Source organism: Rhinatrema bivittatum, chromosome 3 (genome assembly GCF_901001135.1).
Source record: "Rhinatrema bivittatum chromosome 3, aRhiBiv1.1, whole genome shotgun sequence".
NCBI lineage: Eukaryota > Metazoa > Chordata > Amphibia > Gymnophiona > Rhinatrematidae > Rhinatrema > Rhinatrema bivittatum.
This window is the reverse complement of record NC_042617.1, coordinates 329063199-329088488: the sequence shown is the minus strand read 5'-3', so window position 1 is coordinate 329088488 and position 25290 is coordinate 329063199. Positions and strand designations below refer to the sequence as shown.

The window sequence follows — 25290 nt, the reverse complement described above, 5'->3', positions numbered from 1 at the left end:
CATCTCTGAAAACAAAAAAATAGCCCTTGACCAAGAATGCTCGGTGGTGATGTCATTGACTGTGACATCATCAAACATGGCTTCCTGTACATGATCAGTGGCATCTCAAGTAAAATGCCTTTTGGTTTGGTTTTGCTGTGCATGCGCAGCTGTGATGTCATTTTGTGGCCCCATACAACAGCTATCATCTTGGCAGTGCACCAATTCTTGATCACAGACAGCCACTGCCATCTTGATAAAACATATTTCTGGTTCCAGTCTATATAATCAAAAAAGGACAGAAAGGGGGCATACTCCCATGATGTCATCAAAAAGGGGTGGAAAGGGGCATGTTTTGGACATGGCTATGATGTACTTTCTGTGATATCATCATAAGGGTGGGGCTAAAGAGGGACAAGGGTTGAGGCTTCATCTGGAAGTGAACACTGATTGTCTGGGAGGACAGTAGGCAGGGCTTAATCTGGAAGTGAACACTAATTTGCTGAACCAACCTGTCAAAACAAGCTTGACAATTGCCCTATCCCCTATACTACTGATAGTTACTGCACTACAATGTACTGGTCAAGACTATGGTTCTTTTATCTTTGCTTTTCCAGACATAGCCCTCAGATGTGACAGACAGATGTGGGGGCTCATCAACCTTAGCCTGGCTATGTGTCCTTTCTTTGCTCATTTCTGTTATTTCTTTTGCAGATGCAACAATTTTCTCATGGGTCATGTGCAAACTCTTGTATGAGATGGGTGCACATGTGTACAGAGGGATAATTTGTTGTTATCATGGCCTTGCACAGTGTCCAGTTTACCCTGCAGTAGAATAATCTCTCTTGGCACACATCCCCTTTTACTGGAAAAGTTGGGAGGGGGGATTTTCTGGCACAGAACATAAGAGCTGAATATCCTGTAGGAATATAAGGGTATCTGTAGCCTGTGGAAGACAACCCACTTACCTCTCCCCCTCCTTTTGTCTCTGTCTTTGGGGAGGGGCAATGCTACCGAAGTTTCCCTTTATTTACTTTATATGTGATACAAAAAGCCCAGGAAAGGACACCTAAGAATATGCCCTATTGGGTCAGACCAAGGGTCCATCAAGCCCAGCATTCTGTTTCAAACAGTAGCCAATCCAGGCCATAAGATCCTGACAAATACCCCAAAACTAAGTCTACTCCATGTTACTGTTGCTAGTAATAGCAGTGGCTATTTTCTAAGTCAACTTAATTAATAGCAGGTAATGGACTTCTCCTCCAAGAACTTATCCAATCCTTTTTTAAACACAGCTACACTAACTGCACTAACCACATCCTCTGGCAACAAATTCCAGAGTTTAATTGTGCGTTAAGTGAAAAAGAACTTTCTCCGATTAGTTTTAAATATGCCACATGCTAACTTCATGGAGTGCCCCCTAGTCTTTCTATTATCTGAAAGAGTAAATAACTGATTCACATCTACCTGTTCTAGACCTCTCATAATTTGGTTTTCCCTACGCCCCCCATTACCCCAGATATCCTTCCCAACCTGACCAGCGTGCCCAGGGTCTACAAGGGACAGAAGCAATTCCCACTTTACTTCTGCCCTGTCAGGGCCAGAGAACAAACTGGTGCCAGCTGACCCTCGGCTCTCCTTTCCCTCGTGTGTGGTGTAGCTAACATCCCCTAAGAGTATTGTCAGGTTAACGCACCTGGTCATGTTCCTGAGGCTGCTACCTAAAAGGGGTTGCAAGGCCCTATAAAAGGTACCCTCTGTGCAATGTCTCCTACTCAAAATTCCCTGTTGGTCCATGATGCCACTCTTGCAGGGTCTTGCAGCCACTTTTGGACAGCAGCCTCAGGAGCATCACCATGCACATTATACTGGTGATACTCCTAGGGAAAAGTAAGCTACATCTTTTAAGGTATAGTTAATTTTCCTGGAGTAGCACAGTGTGCAAAGATTGTTTCGTACCTTGTACTACTTCTTTAAATAGTGAGCTACATTGTATATATTTGAATTCTAAGCAGCTCATTTGAATACCCACTTAGTGCAGATTTAGGGGCCACAAAATAATGCTCAGAACTTGCAGCTTCCATACGTTAATATCATTTTTTCTGCGCTGTATTTTACCATTCAGTAAATGCTATTTAACATGCAAACACATTATTGCAGCTTAATAATTAGGCCCCTTAAGAGATGTACAGATAATGCTCTTATGTCATATGAGAGTTTGAGTATGACATAGATGGTCTAAGATTTGGAACTCATAGAATCTAGAGACAATGCTCCAGAACTTGTCGATCATCAGTGTGAGCCTGTCCTAAAGTAGAGAGTTTGAGGTACTAGCTCAGATGCTGTAGTTTTATTTTTATGTATATGCTACTAGAACTGATTTGGACTGACGCCCTTCTGTATGTTTCTTCAGGCTTATTTTGTTTGACAGTCCTTAGGGCTGTATTTCGCATACATTTTCTAACCCTGAGTTTATCGTCATGCAGGTCCTTTGAAATACCAGATGGGAATCAGAGTTTGCAAGAATTTATGCTGTTCTCATCACCTACTGAGGAATCAGAGGTATTTTTCTCCATTCCAGAGTTTCCTCGTAGCCCACTTTCATCGCCATCAAAAATAAATCAGGTAAGGGAGGTTTCAAAAACTTTTCATCCCCAGATATGAAACTTTGTTGTAAAAATGTTCCTAAAACTGTTATGTATATAATACCCTAGACCCTTGACAATGGGAAATGGATTTGGGACAATGAGGAAACAGCTGTTGACAATAAACAGTAATAAGAAAGCAAGAACCAATGACATTCATTTAAGTGTATTATGGAAGCTTAAGGATAGACATTGTATATTATGCATAATATAGTGTTATCTGTCTCTGTCAGGTTTATAACCAGAGTGGAGTGGTGTGCCAGTCTTTTTCAGCACTTCAGCAACACTTTATTTGATACAGGTGCAATTCCACAGATACAATGATCCATTTTCTAGTGGGGATAATACTCACATTACATACTTCTGATGCATATAGAGGAGGGAATACAGCTTACAGTCTCTGTGGCACTGGATCCGTGGACTGATAGCTCGCCAGTTCTGCTGCATGATTAGGCAGTCCTAAAGTTGCCAAGAGCTACTTCCTCTGGGGTCAGGTTACTGGTTATAACAGGTTCAGTGCAAGGTTTCCATACCTTGCCTGAAAATCCTCATCCGAGCCACCCAGTGGAAGGTCACTGGTCCACATCATAGCAAGCCACTTATTCAAATCCCAACAAACACTTTTTTCCTTACAGTCTCAATCTTTCATCTCCTTCCATGGTTTCACTACCTTACCATTTCTTGAATGACTGTTTTGTTCTCATTGCTACATCTTGCAACTCCATCTTGCTACATCTTGCAAAACAGAGTAACATGTTTTCTTTTTCAAGACGCAAGACCTATCCTCAGTAAGATTGCGTTCATACATGAATATATTTCACACCATCTAGATTTTTTAGAACTGAATGTAACCTGACTTCTCCTGGGAAACACTGCTACTCTTGGGTCACATAAACTAAAAAATGTTTCCCATTTTGTGTCTATGGGAAAAAAAAGTGCATATTTAAGTTTATTTCACCATCCTACACAACCTCGGTCATGACAGTGGTTTCCCTATCCTATAGCCCTATGCTACTCAATTCCAGACAGTCTAGTTTCCTGGCCTGGCTATCCACAATGAATATGTATAATATATATTACAATGCACTGCCTCCGCTGTATGATATATATCTTATAGTAAATAGTAATGACGGCAGAAAAAGACCAAATGGTCCATCCAATCTGCCCAGCAAGTTTCTTATGGTAGTAAAAGCTGCTGCATACAGGTTACCCCCACGATTCTGTTAAGGGTAGTAATATTAGCAATCAAAACCAAGCAACTGTCAAACCCATAGCAAAATTACTGCTAGCATCATTGTTATAGGGTGAGCAGCTTTCTTGATAATTCAGACATTATTTCTTGATGTACAATGCTTACATTCCTGTGCTTTTTCCCTAATGTCTGCATATCAGTACCCCAGACCGTAAAAGTCAGGGCCCAGCATTGGCTGTGGTCTGAGTCCATTTCCCCTTTTTTCCCCCATATTTGAAGTGGAGAGCAATGTTGCAGTTGCATCAAAATCATGAAAGCTAATTGGTTAAGGGTAGTAATCCCCATGCTTTCTGTTAGGGGTAGAAGCTGCCGCTCAGTGCAGGTTACCTCTATGCATCTTTTTCTTCATTTCCATCTCTAACCTTTAGGGATCCACAGTGTTTATCCCATGCCCTTTTGAATTTGTTTACTGTTTTTGTCTTCACCACCTCTTCTAGAAGGGCAATCCAGGCATCCACCACCCTCTCCATGAAGATATTGTGCATATTCAGAAAAATAGACTAGAGGGGTGGGGGGGGAGGGGAGGAGCAGGAATTCCCCCTCACTTAGTAGACCACTGTTTTGATCTTACCTCCTTTTTCTGAATTTTAGATCTTCTAAAATCTGATAATTTCTCATTGTACAACATCAACCAAACTCTGTCATAATTTGCATTCTTCAACGTGGACTCTGATGGACTTGGCACTTAATTTTTTATTTCTTTTAATGATCTTTGGGGGGAGGGGGTGTTGTCGTTGTCCCTCCATATATTGCTGTTAGAGCAACACTGGAAACTGCCAAGAGTAGTATGAGAATACTGCAATTCTGGTGGAGTAAGAGGTTTGAGAGGGTACCCAGTAGGGTGGAGGGGGTTAGAGATAATAATTTTTGGCATATGGGGAGGGGCAATTTATGTATTTATTTATTTATATATTTTTTCTAGTTCGCTATCTTACCAGAATCTGTTAATGGCAGATTACAACAGAGCACAGCATAAATACATCAACAATCGGTTAAAATAAAATAAAAAATCAACCTAACTCATTCATCACAATTAAAACCTTCCAAAAACACTTGTAATCTGTCTTCTTCTGTAAACTTATAGGGAGGCAGTTCCAGAGAAAAGGAGCGAAAACCATGGCGAAAACCATGGTAGGAACTGGCAAGCAGCCCCAGAATACTTACAGCATTAAACTTTATTTGGTCAGGATGGCAGATCCCATTTTTTGGCACTGGAGTGGAGGTCACCACTTAACCAACTATATTCTTTTGAATATAGCTGGTTACAGTTAAAGTTATCTGGGAACATGTTCCCGAATAACTCTGAAACCTAACCAGGGAATTTCAAACATAGGGGATCATTTTACTAAGATACAATATTTTATTGAGAGAGGGGACAAATACTGTGAGGGAGGGGGGCGTTCCCACTGTATTTTTTTCCCTTTCCACGAAGGGGAAGCACGACGCACTTTACATTATTCCTGACCTGCCACCGAGTGTGCTCCATAGCACTGAACCCATGCCTCCTGAGCCTATCACAAGTCGACCTACTGGCCCTGATAAGGAGGTGGCCTCCCAAAGCCATCAGTGACTGTGCTTGATACTCTCTGGACCCCTGTGAGATGCCCTATCTGCTGCTGCTGCACTGCTTTTTTTTGCACCAAACTCGACGCACTTTTCATTGGATGTATTATTAATCCTGACCTGCTGCCGAGTGTGCTCCATACTTGCTCAGCCCCCGCCTGTTGCATTATCATGATGCCACTGCAAGTCAAACTACTGGTCCTGCTAAGGAGGTGGCCCCCAAGGCGGGCCATTACCAAAGGACCTGCCCTTTTGAAGGCCTCTTCCTGGGACCTGTGGTCTGTGTATGATAATAGGTTCCTGGGTTATTTATATTTTAAGGGGTTGGATGGCGATAAGATGGTTTTAGGGCTTAAGAATAAGTGGTTGCTTTTTTAATTTTATTTGTTTAATACTGGGGACCATATTCTATGAGATGGAATATTCAGCTATTCCAGTATTAATGGGGCACGGTAGGACTTGTTAAAAGTATTTTGAGACCTGAAGGTAGACGGCTTACTCCAGTGGTCACACAATCATATGGGAGGAATTACAGCAATTACAAATCATCCATATGTATTAATAGTACATATGGATGATTTGTAATTGCTGTAAGCTAAAGAGCTTCTATAGAGTATGTCTGCTCTTAATTTTAAGCAATTATTCTCTACCATTATACATAAGGGTGGTCACATTTTGGACCAATTATTTTGTCAGGAGAAATGTATTATGCATTTATCCAGCCCCTGTATTCTTGAGTTATTATGGACTGATCACTATTTGATTTTATTTGAAATAAGAGATAATACATTTCAGAGCTGTGAGGGTTGTAAACAAAATAAAATAACCATGTGAAGGGAATTTAAGAACATAAGAATTGCCATACTGGGTCACACAGAGGGTCCAACAGTGGCCAATCCAAGTCACAATTACCTAAACATTAAATAAATCTCAAGCTACTGTTGCTTATTAATTAATAACAGTTTATGGATTTTTCCTCTAGGAACTTATCCAAACCTTCTTAAAACCCAGTAACACTAAGTGCCGTAACCACATCCTCTGGCAATTAATTCTAGAGCACTTATCTTCTCTAAGTGCCCCTTTAACCCCTTGATCATCTAATGGTCCAACCGACTCCCTCTGCTTCGGATATATTTTTAAAAGTTTTTGTGAGTTTTTGCCTCCACGGCCAATTTCTTTTCAAATTCTTTCTTAGCCTGTCTTATTAAAATCTTACATTTAACTTGCCGATGCTTATGCTTAATCCTATTTTCTTCTGATGGATCCTTCTCCCAATTTCTGAATGAAGATTTTTTGGCTAAAATAGCCTCTTTCACCTCACCTTTTAACCATGCTGGTAATCGTTTTGCCTTCCTTCCACCTTTCTTAATACGTGGAATACATCTGGACTGTGCTTCTAGGATGGTATTTTTTTTAACAATGTCCATGCCTGTTGCACACCTTTTAGCTTTGTAGCTGCATCTTTCAATTTTTTTTAACTATTTTCTCATTTTATCAAAGTTTGCCTTTTGAAAGTTTAGTGTTAGAGTCATGGATTTACCTACTGTCCCCCTTCCAGACATTAATCAAAATTTGATCATATTATGATCACTATTGCAAAGCAGCCCCACCACCGTTACCTCTCGCGCCAAATCCTGCGCTCCACTGATAATTAGATCTAAAATTGCTCCCTCTCTCATTGATTCCTGAACCAACTGTCATTTATTCCATCCAGGAACGTTATCTCTCTAGAATGTCCTGATGTTTCACTTACCCAGTCAATATTGGGGTAATTGAAATCTCTCATTATTACTGCACTACCAATTTGGTTAGCTAGTAAAGAGTGCCTTTTATAAACTGAAGCTCATAAGGCCATTTAAGAGATTGTTAACTAATGATGCATAGCAAAATAGTAACATAATATAATAACAATGGCATATAAAGACCAAATGGCCATTCAGTGTGCCCAATATTTTGCTTATGGTAGTAACTGTCGCTCTATGCCGGTAACCCCCATGTGTTCTGTTAAGGGTAGTAACTGCCACTCCATGCAAGTTACCCCCTTGCATTCTGTTAAGGGGTTACCCGGTGATTTAAGGACACGATAAGAGTAGGTTAAATGGGATTGTGTATCGCAGGAAGGGCTAACGCGGCCAAAAAGTGGGTAGAAAGCGGGTTAGGAGCAGGGTAACAGCGGCCGCACTTTACTGTATTGACCTGTGAGTCAGCCAGAGTGACTCACTGCTCTCTTGATTAACAAATGTTGGTACCTAATCAAACCAAATCACACTACCTTAACAGCTTTCCAAGGTGAGAAACTGAACTGAACGTTTCAACCTTTTTACATAGGTATACACTGCTCCTAGCTTATTTCTAGCTTCTGGCTACTTTTTTTTTGTTTTTAATATACAAACACTCTAACTTCTGCTTACTAGCTGCCTTACAGGCTATTAAAAATAAACACACTAACTACTGCTTACTAGCAGCCTTACTATTTAAAAATACAAACAGTCTAACTTCTGTTTATTCGCTGCCTTACTGACTATTAAAAGCACAAACACACTAAATAATATTCCCAAATAGTTAACTCCCCCCCAATACTTTTAAAAAAGAAAATGTCCCCAAGCAAAAACTTACTGATTCCTTTCAGCCACCAGCAAGGTGATCCTCTCCTCTCAGTGCTCCCACTGGATTGCGGGTTACTTAGCTGATATTCTCTGTTTTATTCTCCATTCTTTTCCTAATAATCGCTAGCATTCTATTTGCTTTCTTGGCTGCTGCTGCACACCGTGCAGAAGATTTCAACGATGATACCTAGATCATTTTCCTGAATGGCAACTCCTAATGTGGAACATTGCATTGTGTGGCTATAATTTGGGTTACTCTTCCCTAAGTGCATCACTTTCCACTTGGGGTATAAAACAGAGAAGCCCGTCACTTTCCACTTGTCCACATTACATTTTATTTGTTATTTGCATGCCTGGTCTCCCAGTTTTGCAAGGTCCTCTTGTAATTTCTCATAATATTCTTGTGATTGAACAACTTTGAATAATTTTGTGTCATCTGCAAATTTGATCATCTCACTTGTTCCCATTTCCAGTTCATTTATAAATATATTAAAAAGCTGTGGTCCTAGAACATATCCCTGGGGCACTCTACTATTCACCTTTCTCCACTGGGAAAATGTACCATTTAGCCCTACTCACTGTTTTCTATCTTTTAACCAGTTGGCAATTCACAATAGGACACCACCCCCTATCTCATGACATCTTAATTTACTAAGAAGTTTCTCATAAGGGACTTTGTCAAATGTTTTGTGGAAATCCAGATACAGTATATCAACTGGCTCATCTTTATTCACATGTTTATTTACACCCTCAAAAAAATGTAGCAAATTGGTGAGGCAAGACTTTCCTTGGCTAAATCCATGCTGGCGTTGTCCCTTTAAACTATGCCTATCTATATGTTCAGCAATTTTGTTCTTTAAGATAGTTTCTACTGTTCTGCATGGCATAGACATCAGACTCAATGGTTTATAGTTTCCTGGATCACCACTTGATCCCTTTTTAAAAAATGGCATTACATTGGCAACTCTTCAGTCTTCAAATACCATAGACAATGTTAATGATAATTTACAAATTTCCCATAGCAGTTCTGCAATTTAATTTCTCAGTTCTTTCAGCACTCTGGGATGCATACTGTTTGGTATAGGTGATTTGCTACTCTTTAGTTTGTTAATTTGCCCTTGTATATCTGTTGTGTTCCGCGGCCGTGGAAGGCCACGACCGCGGTACCCTACCTTGCCCGCGACGGCAAACCGCTGCGGGAGCCCAGGGGGAAGTCCCTGACTCGGTGCCCATCGTTCCGGCACGGGTCTCAGAGATGGTCGCCGGGTGGGGAGCCGTCCCTGCTCCTCCCTCGCGGCGTCCAGCAGCGTTTCCTCCAAGGAGGAAATCTAAGATGGCCGCCGCCATCTTTAGGCGCGAGGCCGTGCCTCCTCATCAGATTTAAAGGGACTTGATCCCTTTAACTATCCACAGCTGTTCCTTATGAGCCAGAGCAGAGGAAGTATAAAAGGAGGCTTCCTCTGTTCATTCCTTGACTTGGCAACATCCCACGTAGTAAGGTCTGCTTGCTTTGGTGAGTCCTTGTACTTCGGATCCTTGTTCCTGTCTTGTCTTGGTGTTCCTGGTTCCTGACTTTTGATTGGCTAGCGGTGATTCCTGGTGTGTGACTTCGGTCTGGCAAGCGGTGATTCCTGGTGTGTGACTTCAAACTGGCAAGCGGTGATTCCTGGTGTGTGACTTCGGACTGGCAAGTGGCAATCCCCTGGTATATGACCTCGGACTGGTAAGCGACGACCCTCTGGCACGTGACCTCGGACTTCTTCTGGACCATCGTCTTCAAGGGCCCACCTAAGTCCCAGTGGCCTGGGTCCCTACGGGCTCCTCCCAAGGGGACTGTGGGCTTCCAGGGGTGAAGCTCCAGTTAGCCCTTGCAACGAACTCTAGACTCCTTGACCTCTCAAAGGTCCACCTAAGTCCCAGCGGTTCGGGTCCCTACGGGCTCCTCCTGGGGGGACCGCAGACTTCTAGTGGCAAAAACTCCGTTCTTCTCCTTGATGTCACGACTCTTCGTCTGCTTCACAGTCGCCTCAGTCTCCAGTGCCGAGGGTCAGCTGGTCGCATCTTCTGTTCTGCCTCGCCACCCGACAGGAGAACCTACGGATCTTCCTCCTAAGGTACACCATCCTCCCATCGGCCCAAGGGTTCACAAGTCTGAGCATAATTGATTGCCAAGTCCATGGACCCGCCGGAGGTATCAGCCCGCCAGGCCATTCTGGGAATGGCCCAGCACCTGATGAACCAGCAAAAGATCCTGGATGCCCTTGTCTCTGCAGTGGAGGGCCTGAACCGACGCATTGAAGCGTTAGGGCCCATGAACCCCACTCTGACGTCCCCACCTGTGGCTCTGGGGGACCGCTCTACTCCTCAGGGCCCCGTGCAAGCCACCGTGGGCGGTCTTGGACAAGCAACTCCCACGCAACTCCCAGCGCCCTCTCGATACGCTGGAGACGCGAAGTTGCGGATTCCTTAGCCAGTGCCAGGTCCGTTTTTCCTTGTTGCCTGCTCAATTTCCTAGTGACCTGGTCAAAACCAGCTACATTATGTCCCTGCTCGACGGGAAGCCTTTGATCTGGGCCTCTCACCTATGGGAGAGAAGAGACCCGTGTTTGGAAACTTGAATCAGTTTCTCTCCGCTTTCCGACAGATTTTTGATGAGCCTGTCCGCAAACCTACCGCTGTCTCCGATCTACTCCGGTTGCAACAGTGGCCGAATACACAACAGAGTACCGTACCCTGGCTGCGAATCTAAACTGGAGAGAGGATTGCCTCCATGGGATCTTCTTGGAGGGCTTATCCTCACGACTTCAGAATGAACTATCAGCAAAGGACCTCCCGGACGACCTCAACGGCATGATAGATTTGGCCAATCGAGTGGATCGTCGCATGCGGTTTTGCCCTCCGGAAGTAAAGACAGCGAGGAGGCCCTCGCTTTCTTCCAAGGGCGCATCAGGAGCCCTTTGAACGCCCGCCGAGGAGCCCATGGAGTTGGGCCGTGGGAGAGTTTCCCCACAGGAGCGCCAGCGGCGAATGAAGGAAGGACTTTGTTTTTACTGCGGCGCAGCGGGCCATCAATTATCCACATGCCCAACGTGGTTGGGAAACGTCCGGGCCTAGGACCTGAAGGAGGTCTCTTCCTGGGCCGTACTTCACCTGCACCTCCACTAACGCTACCAGTGCCGTTAACAGCTGCTGATGGTGAGTTGCACACCTTAGCCCTGGTAGACTCCGGCGCCAGCGGCAATTTCATTATGAAGAGCCTGGTGGAACACTTAAAGATCCCACAAGTTCGTCTTCCAGCTCCTTTGGTCATCTCCTCGATCCAAGGTAAACCTCTTCTGGAACGTGTGACACACACCACGGTTCCCGTCCAGTTGAGGGTTGGGATCCTTCATCGGGAGCAGATGCCATTCTATGTGTTGGAGTATTCCATACATCCGTTCGTCCTGGGCCTTCCCTGGCTTCAGGAGCACGCTCCTCAATTCAACTGGAAGACTTTGCAGCTATCTCGCTGGGGGCTGAATTGTCACGGCAATTGCCTTCAATCAGTGACTCCAGTCTCCTGTTCCATTGTCTCCACCAGTCTTCAGGGCCTGCCGACCCCCTATGCCTCGTACGCGGACGTTTTTTCAAAGCAAAAGGCCGAGATACTTCCCCCTCATCGATCGTTCAATTGCGCCATCAACCTCCTCCCTGGCACTGAGCCTCCTCGGGGGCGCACCTGTGCCCTCTCGCCTGTGGAGACACAGCCATGACAGAGTACATCAAAGAAAACCTGGAGAGGGGCTTCATTTGGAAATTGTTGTTATTGTTAAAGTTCTTCCCCGTTCTATGTAAACTGATCTGATATGGTTATTACCATGAAGGTCGGTTTAGAAAAGTGTTAAATAAATAAATAGATCAAAGTCCCCAGCAGGGGCTGGGTTCTTCTTCGTCGGAAAGAAGGACGGAAGCCTTCGCCCTTGCATTGACTACCGGGGCCTGAATGCTATAATGGTCAAGGACCGCTACCCCTTGCCCCTCATCTCCGAGCTCTTCGATCGGCTGCAAGGTGCGAGGATCTTCTCCAAGTTGGATCTCTGAGGGGCCTACAACCTGATCCGTATCAAGGAGGGTGATAAATGGAAGACAGCCTTCAACACCCGAGACGGCCACTATGACGGGCTCTGTAATGCTCCGGCGGTGTTGCAGAACACTATGAACGAGATACTCCGAGATCTCTTATATCAGTGCGTGGTAGTGTACCTGGACGACATTTTGATTTTCTCGGATTCTCTGGCCACTCATCGTCAGCACGTCGTCCAAGTATTGCAACGACTCCGAGAACACAGACTATATGCGAAACTTGAAAAGTGCCTGTTTGAGCAGGAGTCCCTTCCCTTCCTGGGGTACATTGTCTCTAGCGAGGGTTTCCATATGGACCCCCAGAAGCTGAAGGCCATTCGGGAATGGCTGCAGCCGTCCGGATTAAAGGCACTTCAACGGTTCCTGGGTTTTGATAATTATTACCGATCATTCATACCTCACTATGAGTCCATCGTTGCCCCGATGACAGCCCTGACCCGGAAAGGCACGGATCCCAAGAACTGGCCTCCGGGAGCGGAGGCCGCCTTTCGTCGCCTCAAAGAGGTGTTTCTACAACAACCGTGCCTTCGGCATCCGGATCCGCAGCGGCCGTTTGTCATCGAAGTGGACGCGACCTCAGAAGGCGAAGGGGCCGTTCTGAGTCAGACTTCTGAAAGTGATAAGTTACGCCCGTGTGTCTTCCTCTCCCGCCAATTCTCTCTGTCAGAGCGGAACTACGCCATAGGCGACAAGGAACTTCTGGCTATAAAGGTAGCCTTAGAAGAGTGGCGCCCTTGGCTAGAGGGGGCACAACACCAGTTTACGGTCTATACAGACCATAAAAACCGTGAGTACCTGCACCGGGCACAGCGACTCAATTCTTGACAGGCACGTTGGGCGTTATTTTTCACCTGTTTTAACTTTGTCCTGGGCTCACGACTCCGGTTGCTCCAGCCTCCGGGACAATCCCGGACCTTACAGATCCTGCGCCGATACTACTGGTGGCCAAAGGTCAACAAAGATGTCTGGGCTTATGTAGAGTCCTGCCAGTCATGTGCTCGCCACAAGAGGATCCCCGGTTTGACCCCAGGCTTGCTTCAGCCTTTACCTGCACCCTCGGAACCATGGACTCATTTGGCGACCGATTTCGTTGTCGATCTGCCATTATCCAGTGGCAACACGGTCATATGGGTGGTCGTCGACTGGTTTAGTAAAATGGCACACTTCGTCCACTCCTAGGATTGCCATCCGCACCACAGCTGGCCCAGCTGTTGGTCCAGCACATCTTCAGACTACATGGCTACCAAGAAGTATCCTTTCAGATCGAGGGCCTCAATTTACTGCCAGGTTTTGGAGGACCCTCTGCCAAACGTTTGACGTTACTCTGGACTATACGTCTGCTTACCACCTGCAGACCAATGGTCTTGCGGAGAGAATGAACCAAACTTTAAAGCAGTTCCTCCGTATTTACGTCAACGAGAAACAGGATGACTGGGCTAGCCTGCTACCCTGGGCAGAATTTGCACTCAATTCTCATCTCTCCACGGCAACCGGATCCTCGCCATTTCAGATGGTGTATGGGAAGCAGCCACGCTCGCCGCTGCCAGTTCCCATTCTAGTTACGTCCTCGGTAGCCCAACTCTCTGCAGACGAGTTACACCGCCTGTGGATCTCCACATGGCATGCGCTGATCAAAGCCAGTCAGGCGGCAAAAAGGTATGCTGATCAGCGAAGACCATATCTGCCCCTCAGGCCGGGCCAAAAGGTATGGCTGAGCACACAGTTCATCCGCCTGAAGCTGCCATCAGCGCGACTGGCCCCACGATTTATTGGGCCATTTCCCATCATTCGACAAGTTGGTGCCATTTCGTATCAGCTCCGTCTTCCGCCTTCCCTCAAGATACTTCCTCTCATTCCTCTCATTCCTTGACTTGGCAACGTCCCACGTAGTCAGGTCTGCTTGCTTTGGTGAGTCCTTGTACTTCGGATCCTTGTTCCTGTCTTGCCTTGGTGTTCCTGGTTCCTGACTTCGGATTGGCTAGCAGTGATTTCTGGTGTGAGACTTCGGTCTGGCAAGCGGTGATTCCTGGTGTGTGACTTCGGACTGGCAAGCGGTGATTACTGGTGTGTGACTTCGGACTGGCAAGTTGCGATCCTCTGGTATACGACCTCGGATTGGTAAGTGACGACCCTCTGACATGTGACCTCGGACTTCTTCTGGACCATCGTCTTCAAGGGCCCACCTAAGTCCCAGCGGCCAGGGTCCCTACGTGCTCCTCCAGGGGGGACCGCGGGTTTCCAGGGGTGAAGCTCCAGTTAGCCCTTGCACTGAACTCTAGACTCCTTGACCTCTCAAAGGTCCACCTAAGTCCCAGCGGTCCGGGTCCCTACGGGCTCCTCCTGGGGGGACTGCGGACTTCCAGTGGCGAAGACTCCATTCTTCTCCTTGATGTCACGACTTTTCGTCTGCTTCCACAGTCGCCTTAGTCTCCAGTGCCGAGGGTTAGCGGTCGCATCTTCTGTTCTGCCTCGCCACCCGATGGGAGAACCTATGGATCTTCCTCCTAAGGTACACCATCCTCCCGTCAGCCCAAGGGTTCACAAGCCTGATCATAACAATATTTTTGACATTCACTGAGATTTGTTTCATTTCCTCTGAATCATCACCTCTGAATTTAATTTCTGGCATGGGTATCTCTCCAACATCTTTATCAGTAAATATCTAAGCAAAGAATTAATTTAGTCTCTCTGCTATGGCTTTGTAATCCTTAAGTGCCCCTATTGCCCCTTGATCATCTAATGGTCCAGCTGACTCCTACGCAGGCTTTTGAGCTCAAATGTACCTGAAAAAGTTTTTATTATGAGTTTTTGCTTCCATGGCAAGCTTTTTTTCAAATTCTATCTTTGCCTTCCTTATCAGTGCTCTACATCTGACTTGCCAGTGCTTATGCTATTTCCTGTTTTCTTCATTTGGATCCCTTTTCCATTTCTTGAAAGAAGTTCTTTTAGCTATTATAGCCTCTCTCACCTCACCTTTTAACCATGCTGGTAGTTGTTTAGAATTCTTCCACATTTTCTAATGTATGGAATACATCTGGGCTTCCAATATGGTATTTTTAAACAACATTTATATCTGATCTAAACTCTTAACCTTTGCAGTTGCTCCTTTCATTTTTTCCCTAACCATTTTCCTCATTTTATCATAGTCACTACTTGAAAGTTAAATGCTGTTGCAGAAGATTTCTGTAGTGTTCTCCCTCCAGTTAATAAGTCAGATTTGATCCTGTAGTGATCACTATTGTCAAGTGGCTCCAACACTGTTACCTCTCACACCAAAACCTGTGTTCCACTAAGGACTAGGTCTAAAATAGTTTCCCCTCTTGTTGGTTTTTGTACCAGCTGCTCCATGAAGCAGTCATTTATTTCATCTAGGAACTTTACTTCTCTAGAATGACCTGATGTGATATTCACCCAATCAATATTGGGGCAATTGAAATCACCCATTATTACTGTGCTGCTGATTTTGTTATCTTCCCTAATTTATTTTAGTATTTCATTGTCTGTTAGTTCATTCTTGCTAGATGGACGGTAGTATACCCCCCACTGCTATTTTATTCCCTTTTTCACCTGAAATTTCTATCCATAAAGATTCAACATTGCATTTTGGTTCCTGCAGAACTTTTATCCTGTTTGACTCAATGCTCTCTTTATCATATAGTGCTACCCATCCACCAGTTTGATCCATCCTATCATTTCGATATAATTTGTACCATGGTATCACAGTGTCTCATTGGTTATCTTCCTTCCACCAGGTCTCTGAGATGCCAATTATATCTACATCTTCATCCAGTGCTATACACTCGAACTTTCCCATCTTATTTTTTAGACTTCACTGCCAGATGATGGCAGCCACAGATCATGGCTAATTCACTCATGCTTATTGACGAAAAAATTGTGGTACCTTCTTTTGATATTATATTTGAAGAACTTATATGTTCTCCAAGATACATAATTAATGTCTTTGAATAATTCCTTATGTTGCTCCAATAAAAGGTATCACAGCCTGCAAAGAGTCCAGATGAAAATGAAAAAGAACCTCTTGTATTTGGTGAGGGGAGAGAGTGCTTAGTATATTTGTGTTTTTATTTTCAACCACTATATACTGTTTGCAAATCCCTCTAACTACTTAAAATAAAACCTCCTATAGTGATTAGTTTATATCTATACCATAGATGAACCTGGAGGACTTTATCTGTTTCACATTCCTTGTTTGCACATTTAGCCTGTTCCTCCATGTTGGATGGCCTGGGCTGCCACCACACTGGTGGTTGAAAACTGGTTGTGTCTGTGCCTGAAAATAATTTGCATAACTTTTTGAGTATGTCCCCTATGTGGCACTGCTGCTTTAAATAAAACCCTTAATCATCATATGCTAATGCACAGGCAAAAAACATAAAAACAAGCAACATAAATGAAGCTAATTATTTTTTATCTAGTGTAAGAACTATGTTCTAACTAGCTAAATGCAGGTAGGGTGTGTATAATTTGACTTGTCAGAACCTATTTATTACTGCAATAATTTAAAAATGGCCTAGTTACAGAAGCAGTCCCTCCTACATGAACAAAATTTAAAATTTCAGTGAGTACAAAGTGGGAGGAGTTCAATGCTGCTAATGAACTAGTGCATCCCAGTTCATTTCTTTGTTTTGAAAAGGTATATTTCAGTCTGCTGAGCCATTTATGAGTCAGACACATCTAGCTTATATGGCTAAGAGGTGGAATGCTTTCTGATAAAGGTGCACATTTGAGGTAAGGGTGAATACAGAGATATTAAAGGACATAGTCTAGAATATATGTATGGTCAACCCTTTGGTTTGTCACTAGATAGCCCTAGGTCCCCATCTGGACTAGTAACATGGGATTTCCATTTTCTGTCAGTCTCTCCACCTAACTGTGATCAGATGGGCATAATGTGGAGTTAGAGGTAGAATGTGGAGTTTCAGTTTGAGTTAGGTTTTGAGGAGTTTTTTCATTTCTTCCTTCTGAGTTGGGCCCACTACCCAGCTTGGTGTTTTCTTGCATTCGGAGGAAGATCCCTTCTCAGTACACTCCCTATCACTGGGGTCTATGCCCTCCTGGGGGACCCAATTCCACCTCCCAGATGGCCGCTGGGGTCCACGCCCTCCTGGGTGACCCGACTCCACCTCTGGGTCTGCTGCTGGGGTCATGCCCTCCTGGGGGACCCAACTCTGCCTCCTAGACTGCTGCTGGGGTCCCCTTGCTCTACCTCCAGGCCTGCTGCTGTCCTCCAGTTCTCTTCCCTCAGTAGGAAGGTATTTTTTTCTTGGCTTGGGTTTACAGCTCAGTGGTTCTGGCCCTCCGCAGTCTCAGCTTGCATTGATTTTAGCTCCACTAAGCTCATGGCCAGTCATGTGCTCTTACCCAGCTTGGATATGTCACCTTCCATCAGCTTGGCTTTTGCTTTATCTGTTGTCTGACCCTGTACAGGTCACCTCTCAGCCAAAAAGCCAAGACCCAGGCAGTACCATGTAGACAGACCATATACACGCCCCTCTATCCTGCCTGGCCAGTGCCCCTGTTGTCTGGGAATTTGATACATATGTGTCTGAATACCCTTGTTAGTCAGGGTGAAAATGTGCTTCCTAGGACTGTTTTCCAGTATATTTCTCTCATAAATCCTTTCCCCAGTCATGATTTTGTAATTTAGGAGTTTGAATCCTCTGATATTTTAGTGATATTTCCTTCAAATTTACCAGCAGAAGTCCAGGGGGCTGTGACATGCTGATGTTGATGAGGCTATAAGCTAATACCCCCGATTTAAAAAATAACTGCACCTGATGCACACATTTTAACCCTCAAAAATTAATGCCAGCCCCAGAGCTGGAGTTATGCCTTTAGGTGCTCCAAAACCTGAACAGAAAATACTGCTTTTCTGTGGTTCTTCTGACTTAATATCGTTGTAATATTAAGTCGGAGGAGCCGCGGAAAGCAGCAACATGAAAAAAAAAAGTCTTGACAGTGGTCAGTTAGGAAAATGGATGTTCAATTTACGAGCGTCCGTTTTCTTAAGCCATGCACAGCCACTTCTCCTGGGCACACGATGCCAAAGAGGCGCTAGAGATGCACAATTTCCCCTAGCACCCTCCTTTCTAATGTTGCGGCTCATTAGCCTACTGCATCGTGCACCAGGGAGAGGTGGATGGGTGCACGTTAGGAAAGCAGGAGCTCAATCATGAGCACCCGTTTTTCCTGCATGGATATTGCATCGGCCTGTTAAGGACTCAATAAGGATATTGGCTTTCTCAGCCATAATCAAATATAAGCCCTTTTACTGCTTATCACCTCTGGCATTTCCCCCCTCTTCCCCCTAAGATTTATATGACTCTGTACGGTTTAAATCCAGTCTAACTACATTGTTTGTTCTCTGACCTGATGAAGACAGGATAATGCATGAAAGCTCGTCAGAGATGTACTGAGTTACTATGGGGTAGATATTCAGTGCTGGCTGGTTAAGAAACTTAGCTGGGAAGGATGAATTCAGCTAAGTTTAGATGTATATTCAGCGGCATGGCCAAGCCGCTGAATATATGTATAGGTGCGTACGTTGCCGGATAAGTCTCCCTGGATAAGTTTAGATCTGCTCTATGGGGAATGCATAGGACAGGAATGGTAACCCTGTACCATGAAGATTCAATCCTGTGCATAGAGTTTCAGCTTATGAGTGCCCTACAGGTGTTTCTTTCCTTTCCTTCTAAAAGCCAAAGTGTTTTGTGTGTGTGTGTGTGTCTGGGCAGGGGAGGGGATGAGACCTTTATAGTCTAAATCCTTATAGCAGAGCAAGCAGAATGAACACAGACACATCTCTTTGGAATTTAGTTTGTCAGAATACTGAATTAAAAAGTACAAACTTATAATAGTATACCATTGCTATATGTTTCCATATAGCAATGGTATACTAGTCCAGTAACCTTCTTGGTTATTAGGTCACATGCATTATTCTTGTAAACTCTATTATTTAAATGAACAGCGTTTGTTAGCATCATTCTGTAGGATCAGGAGCTAGAGGTTATAGGTTAGGTGGATGAGGGTGGCCTAGGAGGGAGACTGATCTGGATCTGTAGAAAGAGAAGGTCATCCTCCGACCTTCTATCGTCTGCTCTCTCAGTTGAGCAACCTTTTTATGGGTCTTCTCATCCTGGACTTTTTCTATGGGTCTTACTTTTATGGGACTTGAGGCACACTTCCCCTTGGGATACCCCTCTTCTGCTCTCCTGGGATCATGCTGAGCCTGACCTTCTTTGGCCTTTTCAGTAATTTCCTCCAACTAGCCATAACCCTACACTGCTACAGCCCACTCCTCCTCTCTCCTCTGCTCGGCTTGCTCTCTTTTCCTGGTCTCTGGGTGGGGATTCCACCCTGGGTGGAGCATTTGACTCTCTCCCCCTTTGAGAGCACTGCCCTAGCAATACCCTCTCTTCTGCTTCTTTTTTTTTTCCCTTTATAACTTTATTTGCAACTATTTGCCTTTTGTTCCTGGGGTTTTGTTTGGAGCTTTTTCTGTTCAGATTGTTATGTTATCTTATACTTCTATACCTGCTTCCTCAAAACAAGTTCAACTGAAGGCAATTTAATCAACCAAATAGAACAATCAAAATACATCATATAAATAATATAGTAATAACATACAATACATAATATAGCATAAAAATACAGAGAGGTTGGGGGGCGCTGTTCGCATCCAATGTGAGAGGACACACGTCGGCTCAGCTCCGACCCCTCCGGGCCTAAAAACTCCTGAAAAACGCTCCATTTAATCTACTTTTTTGGTGATACATCTCCTAAGACTCGCTGTTCACTATACCAGGACCCCGATATGACCAACAAGCGGAAACCGACTGACCTCCATCAGTTCTCCTACGGGAAACCCTCTACTGCTGTAGGTCAAGATGGCGCTGAGTGCCGGGACCTGGATCCTGCCGGCGCCGGCGAATCTGTCGACAAAATGCAGGAGCCATCAGAACCCAACCCGGGTCCTCGTCCACGGTACTCACCCAAGAGAAAGCCCGGCGTTGGTTTATTGAACTGAGAGCCGACTTGAAGCAATATAAAGCTGACATAATGGCGTCGGTGGCCGACCTTAAAGATGACTTAGCGGCCCTGGGAAATCGCGTAGATGAGGCTGAAACTCGCATTGATGGCCACAGGGATGCGATTAATAACCTGGTGACCCGGCAAGACACGGCCGCCGCTAACTTACAGGCGCTACAGGATAAAATTGAGGACTTGGACAATCGAGGGAGGAGGAATAATGTGAGAATTAGAGGGGTCCTAGAAACCCCCGATTATGTAGATGTGCAGTAGGTCGCCACACAAATCTGTACTTTCATACTTAATAAAGGAGAGGAGGACCAGACGGGGAGCGAGGGAGCTCCCTCAAAAATCAGTTTTGAGCGTTGGGGCCCCGCAGAGACCAACAGCCTCGTGATATAGTCCTTTGTTTCACCAGCTTTCCTTTAAAGGAACGCATTCTGCGAGAGGCAAGGCAATTGAAATCCATCAAGTGGCATAATTGCCATATCTCCTTATTTCAGACCCAGCGCCCATTATGCTCAAAAAGCGATATGAACTGCATGAAGTGACGACTGCTCTGAGAGATCGCGATATTTGCTATCGATGGACATACCCATTCGGTTTATCTTTTCAATATCAGGGATCTACATACCGAATTGTTTCTCTTGAGGATGCAAAAGTAGCCTTCCAACAGGCCCAATTGCCTATTTCATTCTCCACAACCAAGATGGCGAAACACCTCCCTCCCCGTGACATGGCTCAAAGATGGCAGAGAGCTGGGAAGGGCGGCAAAAGGCTGCGCCGCCAGCCAGAGGGCAACGATTCACAAACTTCAGAACCTGGATAAGGGAGAGATGTCTATACATTTTTCATTAACCTCAGAGGGACTTTTCTAGTTCTTATACTGATATCTAATGATTCTACGTCAGGTTTGGATCCTGTATTGAGTGTTTATGTATGCTTATGGATGTTCTGGTTAATCGTTATGCATAGCCCACATGGAGCCATTGTATTGCGCGCCAAAAGCGTTGGGGATTTTTCTTTTTACGATATACCAATGTTCAAATGCATAGGCTCGGGGGGGGGGGGGGGGAGGGATTCACATGTTCACTCCTCTGCTTGGATGGCCACAGGTCCTCCGGAGTTTGGCATTCCACAGCAGGACTTGGGATACAGCAGGATTTACAGGGCTCATAACCGATCATATGGATAATGCTACTACTGGGAGGCATGGGAGGTTGGGGTTTGGATATTACCGGTAGGAGGTCGCGGTACGAGAGGAGGTGGTTCCTAGGATGCTTCTATACTGGAGGGGTCTGTTAGATGTAGGGACTTAAACATTGCAATATTATGGTGTCTAAATTATTGTCTTTGAACGTAAAGGTTCTCAATTCCCCCCCCCAAAACGGCAGCTACTCCAGAGAGAACTCACTAGGCAAACGGCTGAAATAATTTTTATTCAGGAAATGCATGTTAGACAACATCACGAACACTTGTTAAAATTCCCGCGTTTCTCTACCTCTTTATGGGCTGCTAGCACACCTGAAAATAAATATGCCGGGGTCGGAATCTTGTATTCTTCATTTGTCCATGAGCAGATCCTGGTGGTAACGGATCCCAATGGCAGATTTATTCTTAATAAGATTAAAATAGATAAATGGATCTTCACCCTTCTTAATGTGTATTTACCCAATCATCGCCAGGTGTCTTTCATAATCTGCCTGAGTAAATTACTGCAACAATATGCAGAGGGGGAGGTGGTTGTGGGTGGGGACTTTAACTTTGTTTTGGATCCCACTAAAGATTCCAGATCCGGTATAAAGTTACACCTTGCGGCACGACGTGCTTGGTCTGGCGATATGGATAAATGGGGTTTGGTGGACATATGGCGGTCTAGACATGATCATTCCCGCTCTTATATGTTTTATTCAAGCCCCCACTCCACGTATACCCGCATCGACTATTTCTTTATTTCTGCCACTATGCAGGCTAGGGTACAGAAGACCGATATCAATAACATAACTTGGTCTGACCATGCTCCTGTCTGGGTGGTCTGCAATATGGGAGACTTAGGCGGTGGGCTTTGCACGTGGAGGCTTAATGATAGCCTCTTCAAGGACCCTTCCTTTACCGCAGCCATATCAAAACAACTCTAGGATTATTTTAGTGACAATCAAACCGAGGGTATGTCACCCCTTATGGTCTGGGAGTGCTCTAAGGCAGTAATTCGGGGTTCCTGTATAGTCCCGGGTGGCATTCTGCAATAAAGAGAGGGATGCGCGGAGGGTGCAGCTAAACCTGGAACTCACTGACCTGACTAGGCATAGTAGCACCAAATCAGAGAGGCTTTATCAAAATATTCTAGTGATATGGGCCCAGCTTCGGGCGCTGGAAGACACGGCTATTAGCCATTATATGACTCTTCTTAAACAACAGTATTTTGAGGGGGGTAACAAGGCGGGCAAGCTTTTAGCCAGACAGTTGCGTGCAGCCCAAGCTCAGATGATAATTGCTAAAATAACGAACACCCAGGGTCTGGTAGTTACCTCATCAGAGGCAATACGCCAGTCATTTACTGACTTTTATTCAAAACTCTACTCCTGCGACAAGACCATTGCTCCTGACACTATAGACTACTACTTGGCGTCCATTGCACTGCCCCAACTTACCCTCTTGACAAACCTATTTCTCAACAGGAAGTTAGTACCACATGTTCGAACAAAGCCAGTTCCCGAAATGGACCCATTCTCGCTGGCTAGCACCACCCTACTCAACAGTTGGAAGGTATGTGAGTATCATAAACTGTATTGCTGATCCAGGTAAACAGTCTACATGAGGTCGTATCACCATCGGAATGCCCCAAAGTTGCTGACGTGTCCTTGAGAAAATAATGCTGTGGTGCCGGTGTTTGGCTTAGCTTACCATCATCACCTGGGGGGGATAGCGTCCAGTGTGGCAGATCCTCGTCGTGATTTCCCTAGGCAACCCAGCAGTGTAGTTCCTCATTGAACAGTTCTCTTGCACCGCGCTGCGTGGGGTCAAAGGTCAGAGATCAGGATGCACGGATCTTGAGCGTTGAGGGTGCGGCTTGCCGAAGCTTGAAGATGTCCACGACCTCGTTAAATCCAGTGAAGAGGGGCGCTTGTTGATGGGTTCCCGGTGCCAGTATTTTTCAGATGCACAGGTGAAGTACTCACATCACATTTTCGGGTGTGTGCTAACGTCGGCAGTGCGCTTGCCGCAGCAGTGATGACGTCAGGAGAGGTTCCAAGAAACTTTATTATTCTTATTGTGCCCAAACAGTCGGGAACAAAATTAAATTAAACCCTTTTGCCTTCGATTTGGGAAAGAGAGAAAAGAAAAGTAGGAAGGAATAGTCTGGATGCACTTAATTTTGAAATCTATCATGACTTGCCGGAATCTCATCTGAGTCCCATGTGCTTCAGGCCAAACTTTCCAAACATTTCTTCGCTTGTGCTGGGTCCTCATAAAAATGGATGGAATTTGCATGCCATATCTTTAGTTTTGCTGGAAATTGAAGTGTGAATCTGATCTGTTTCGCCACCAGAGCAGACGGGGGAGAATAGTTTGCGGCTCTGAGAGACTAAGGCTGAATAGTCCTGAAAAAGCTCACTGGATTACCCTGATAGTTAAGCTCACGCCGTTGGCGGTAAGATTTTAAAATATCTTGTTTATGGGCTCCATGTAAAAACCGGGCAATTACAATTCTGGGTCACGGATCATCCAGCCTTTTAGTGACCAGCCAGTGTGCTCTTTCTATCTTATTAGTGTTCTCCATTGCCAGAGCCTCAGGTAGCCATTTTTCCAGTACTTCAATTAGGTTTGCTTCAGCAATCGATTCTGGTAGGCCAGTAAATCTTAAATTATTATGCCTGGATCTATTTTCCAGATCGTCGATTTTGTCTCAGTATGATTTGACCCGTGCTTCCAGCGTGGCTAATTGCCTCGTAACCGTGTTTGAATCATCTTCTAGGAGAGAGACTCGGCCCTCTATAGCATCTATTCTCGCTGCTAATTCTTCCATGGAGTTTTGTAATCCTGAAATCGGGGCATCCGATTTAGCATCCAGAGCAGCCACTACTGCCACAGTAACTTGCTGTAAGAGCTTACATCTCGGGCTCATAACACATTGTCCAGGATTGATTATATACTAGGATCAAGGAATTTCTTCTCACAAGTGGTAAAAGTGGAGATAGGCCCGACGGCTATATCCGACCACTCTCTCGTTTGGGTTGATCTTCTCCTATCAAACAATACTAAAATGATTAGAATTTGGAGATTCCCAATTTCTTTACAAACTGATAAAGTTTTTAAAGTTTCTGACTGTTACGCCTGTCGGTCACAGAAGGCTGCGACCTCTCATGCTCACCTCTTTTTTTCCCTTCTCCATCAAGTCTGGGAAGAACGGTGGTCTCTGCCAGTCCCCGCTGACATCACCGGCAATGCCGGGACAGCGTGAGTGTTGCCGGCCACCATCTTGGACCCGGAGTTACCTAGACGCGCGCACGCAAGGGCCTCATTTGAGCACGTCATGGCGGGAACCTTGGGGGCGTCCCCGCCCGATGACGTCAACCTGCTAGTGTATTTAACCGAGCCTGCCCTTTCCTTCCTCGAGTTAGCATGGAGTTCCGTCTTGCTGATCTCTCCACTCTCAAGGACTTCCTGTTCCTGATTCGGTCTTGGCATCTGGACGCTCTGAATAACCGCTCTTCGGGGGCTCCCTTGCATTCCCGGCTATCCACTCCTCGGAGGGCCTTCCTGCCTGACTACTACTACATCTGTCCCTCAGATCTCTCCAGGAACCATCTACTGTGAGTACCTCTACAGACTTCTACTACAAGACTGCCTTGTGATTCCACGCAGTGTACCCCGACCCTCGGGCAACTACCCCGTTTCTTCAGTGGAAATCATTCAGCTTTCCTGCTCTACACAATACCTCAACATCATCTACAGGAGCCACTTCTGGGTTCAGGTACCACTGCCAGTTCTTCAACATCTACTGTATGGACATCCTCGGCATACCCCGCTCCGCGGGCCACTACTGGATCCATTATGACTGACGGTATCTACA

The 25290-nt window shown here is 45.2% G+C and overlaps 1 protein-coding gene across 1 annotated transcript in view; it reads left to right on the top strand.

Annotated features, from left to right (window-relative positions):
• CRYBG1 (crystallin beta-gamma domain containing 1) overlaps positions 1–25290 on the top strand; it is a 479364-nt gene that overhangs the window by 84774 nt on the left and 369300 nt on the right. Inside the window, exon 2 of the mRNA XM_029595327.1 lies at positions 2466–2604. Within this exon, the coding sequence (XP_029451187.1) occupies positions 2466–2604 (139 nt within the window). The remainder of the gene's footprint in view (positions 1–2465; positions 2605–25290) is intronic.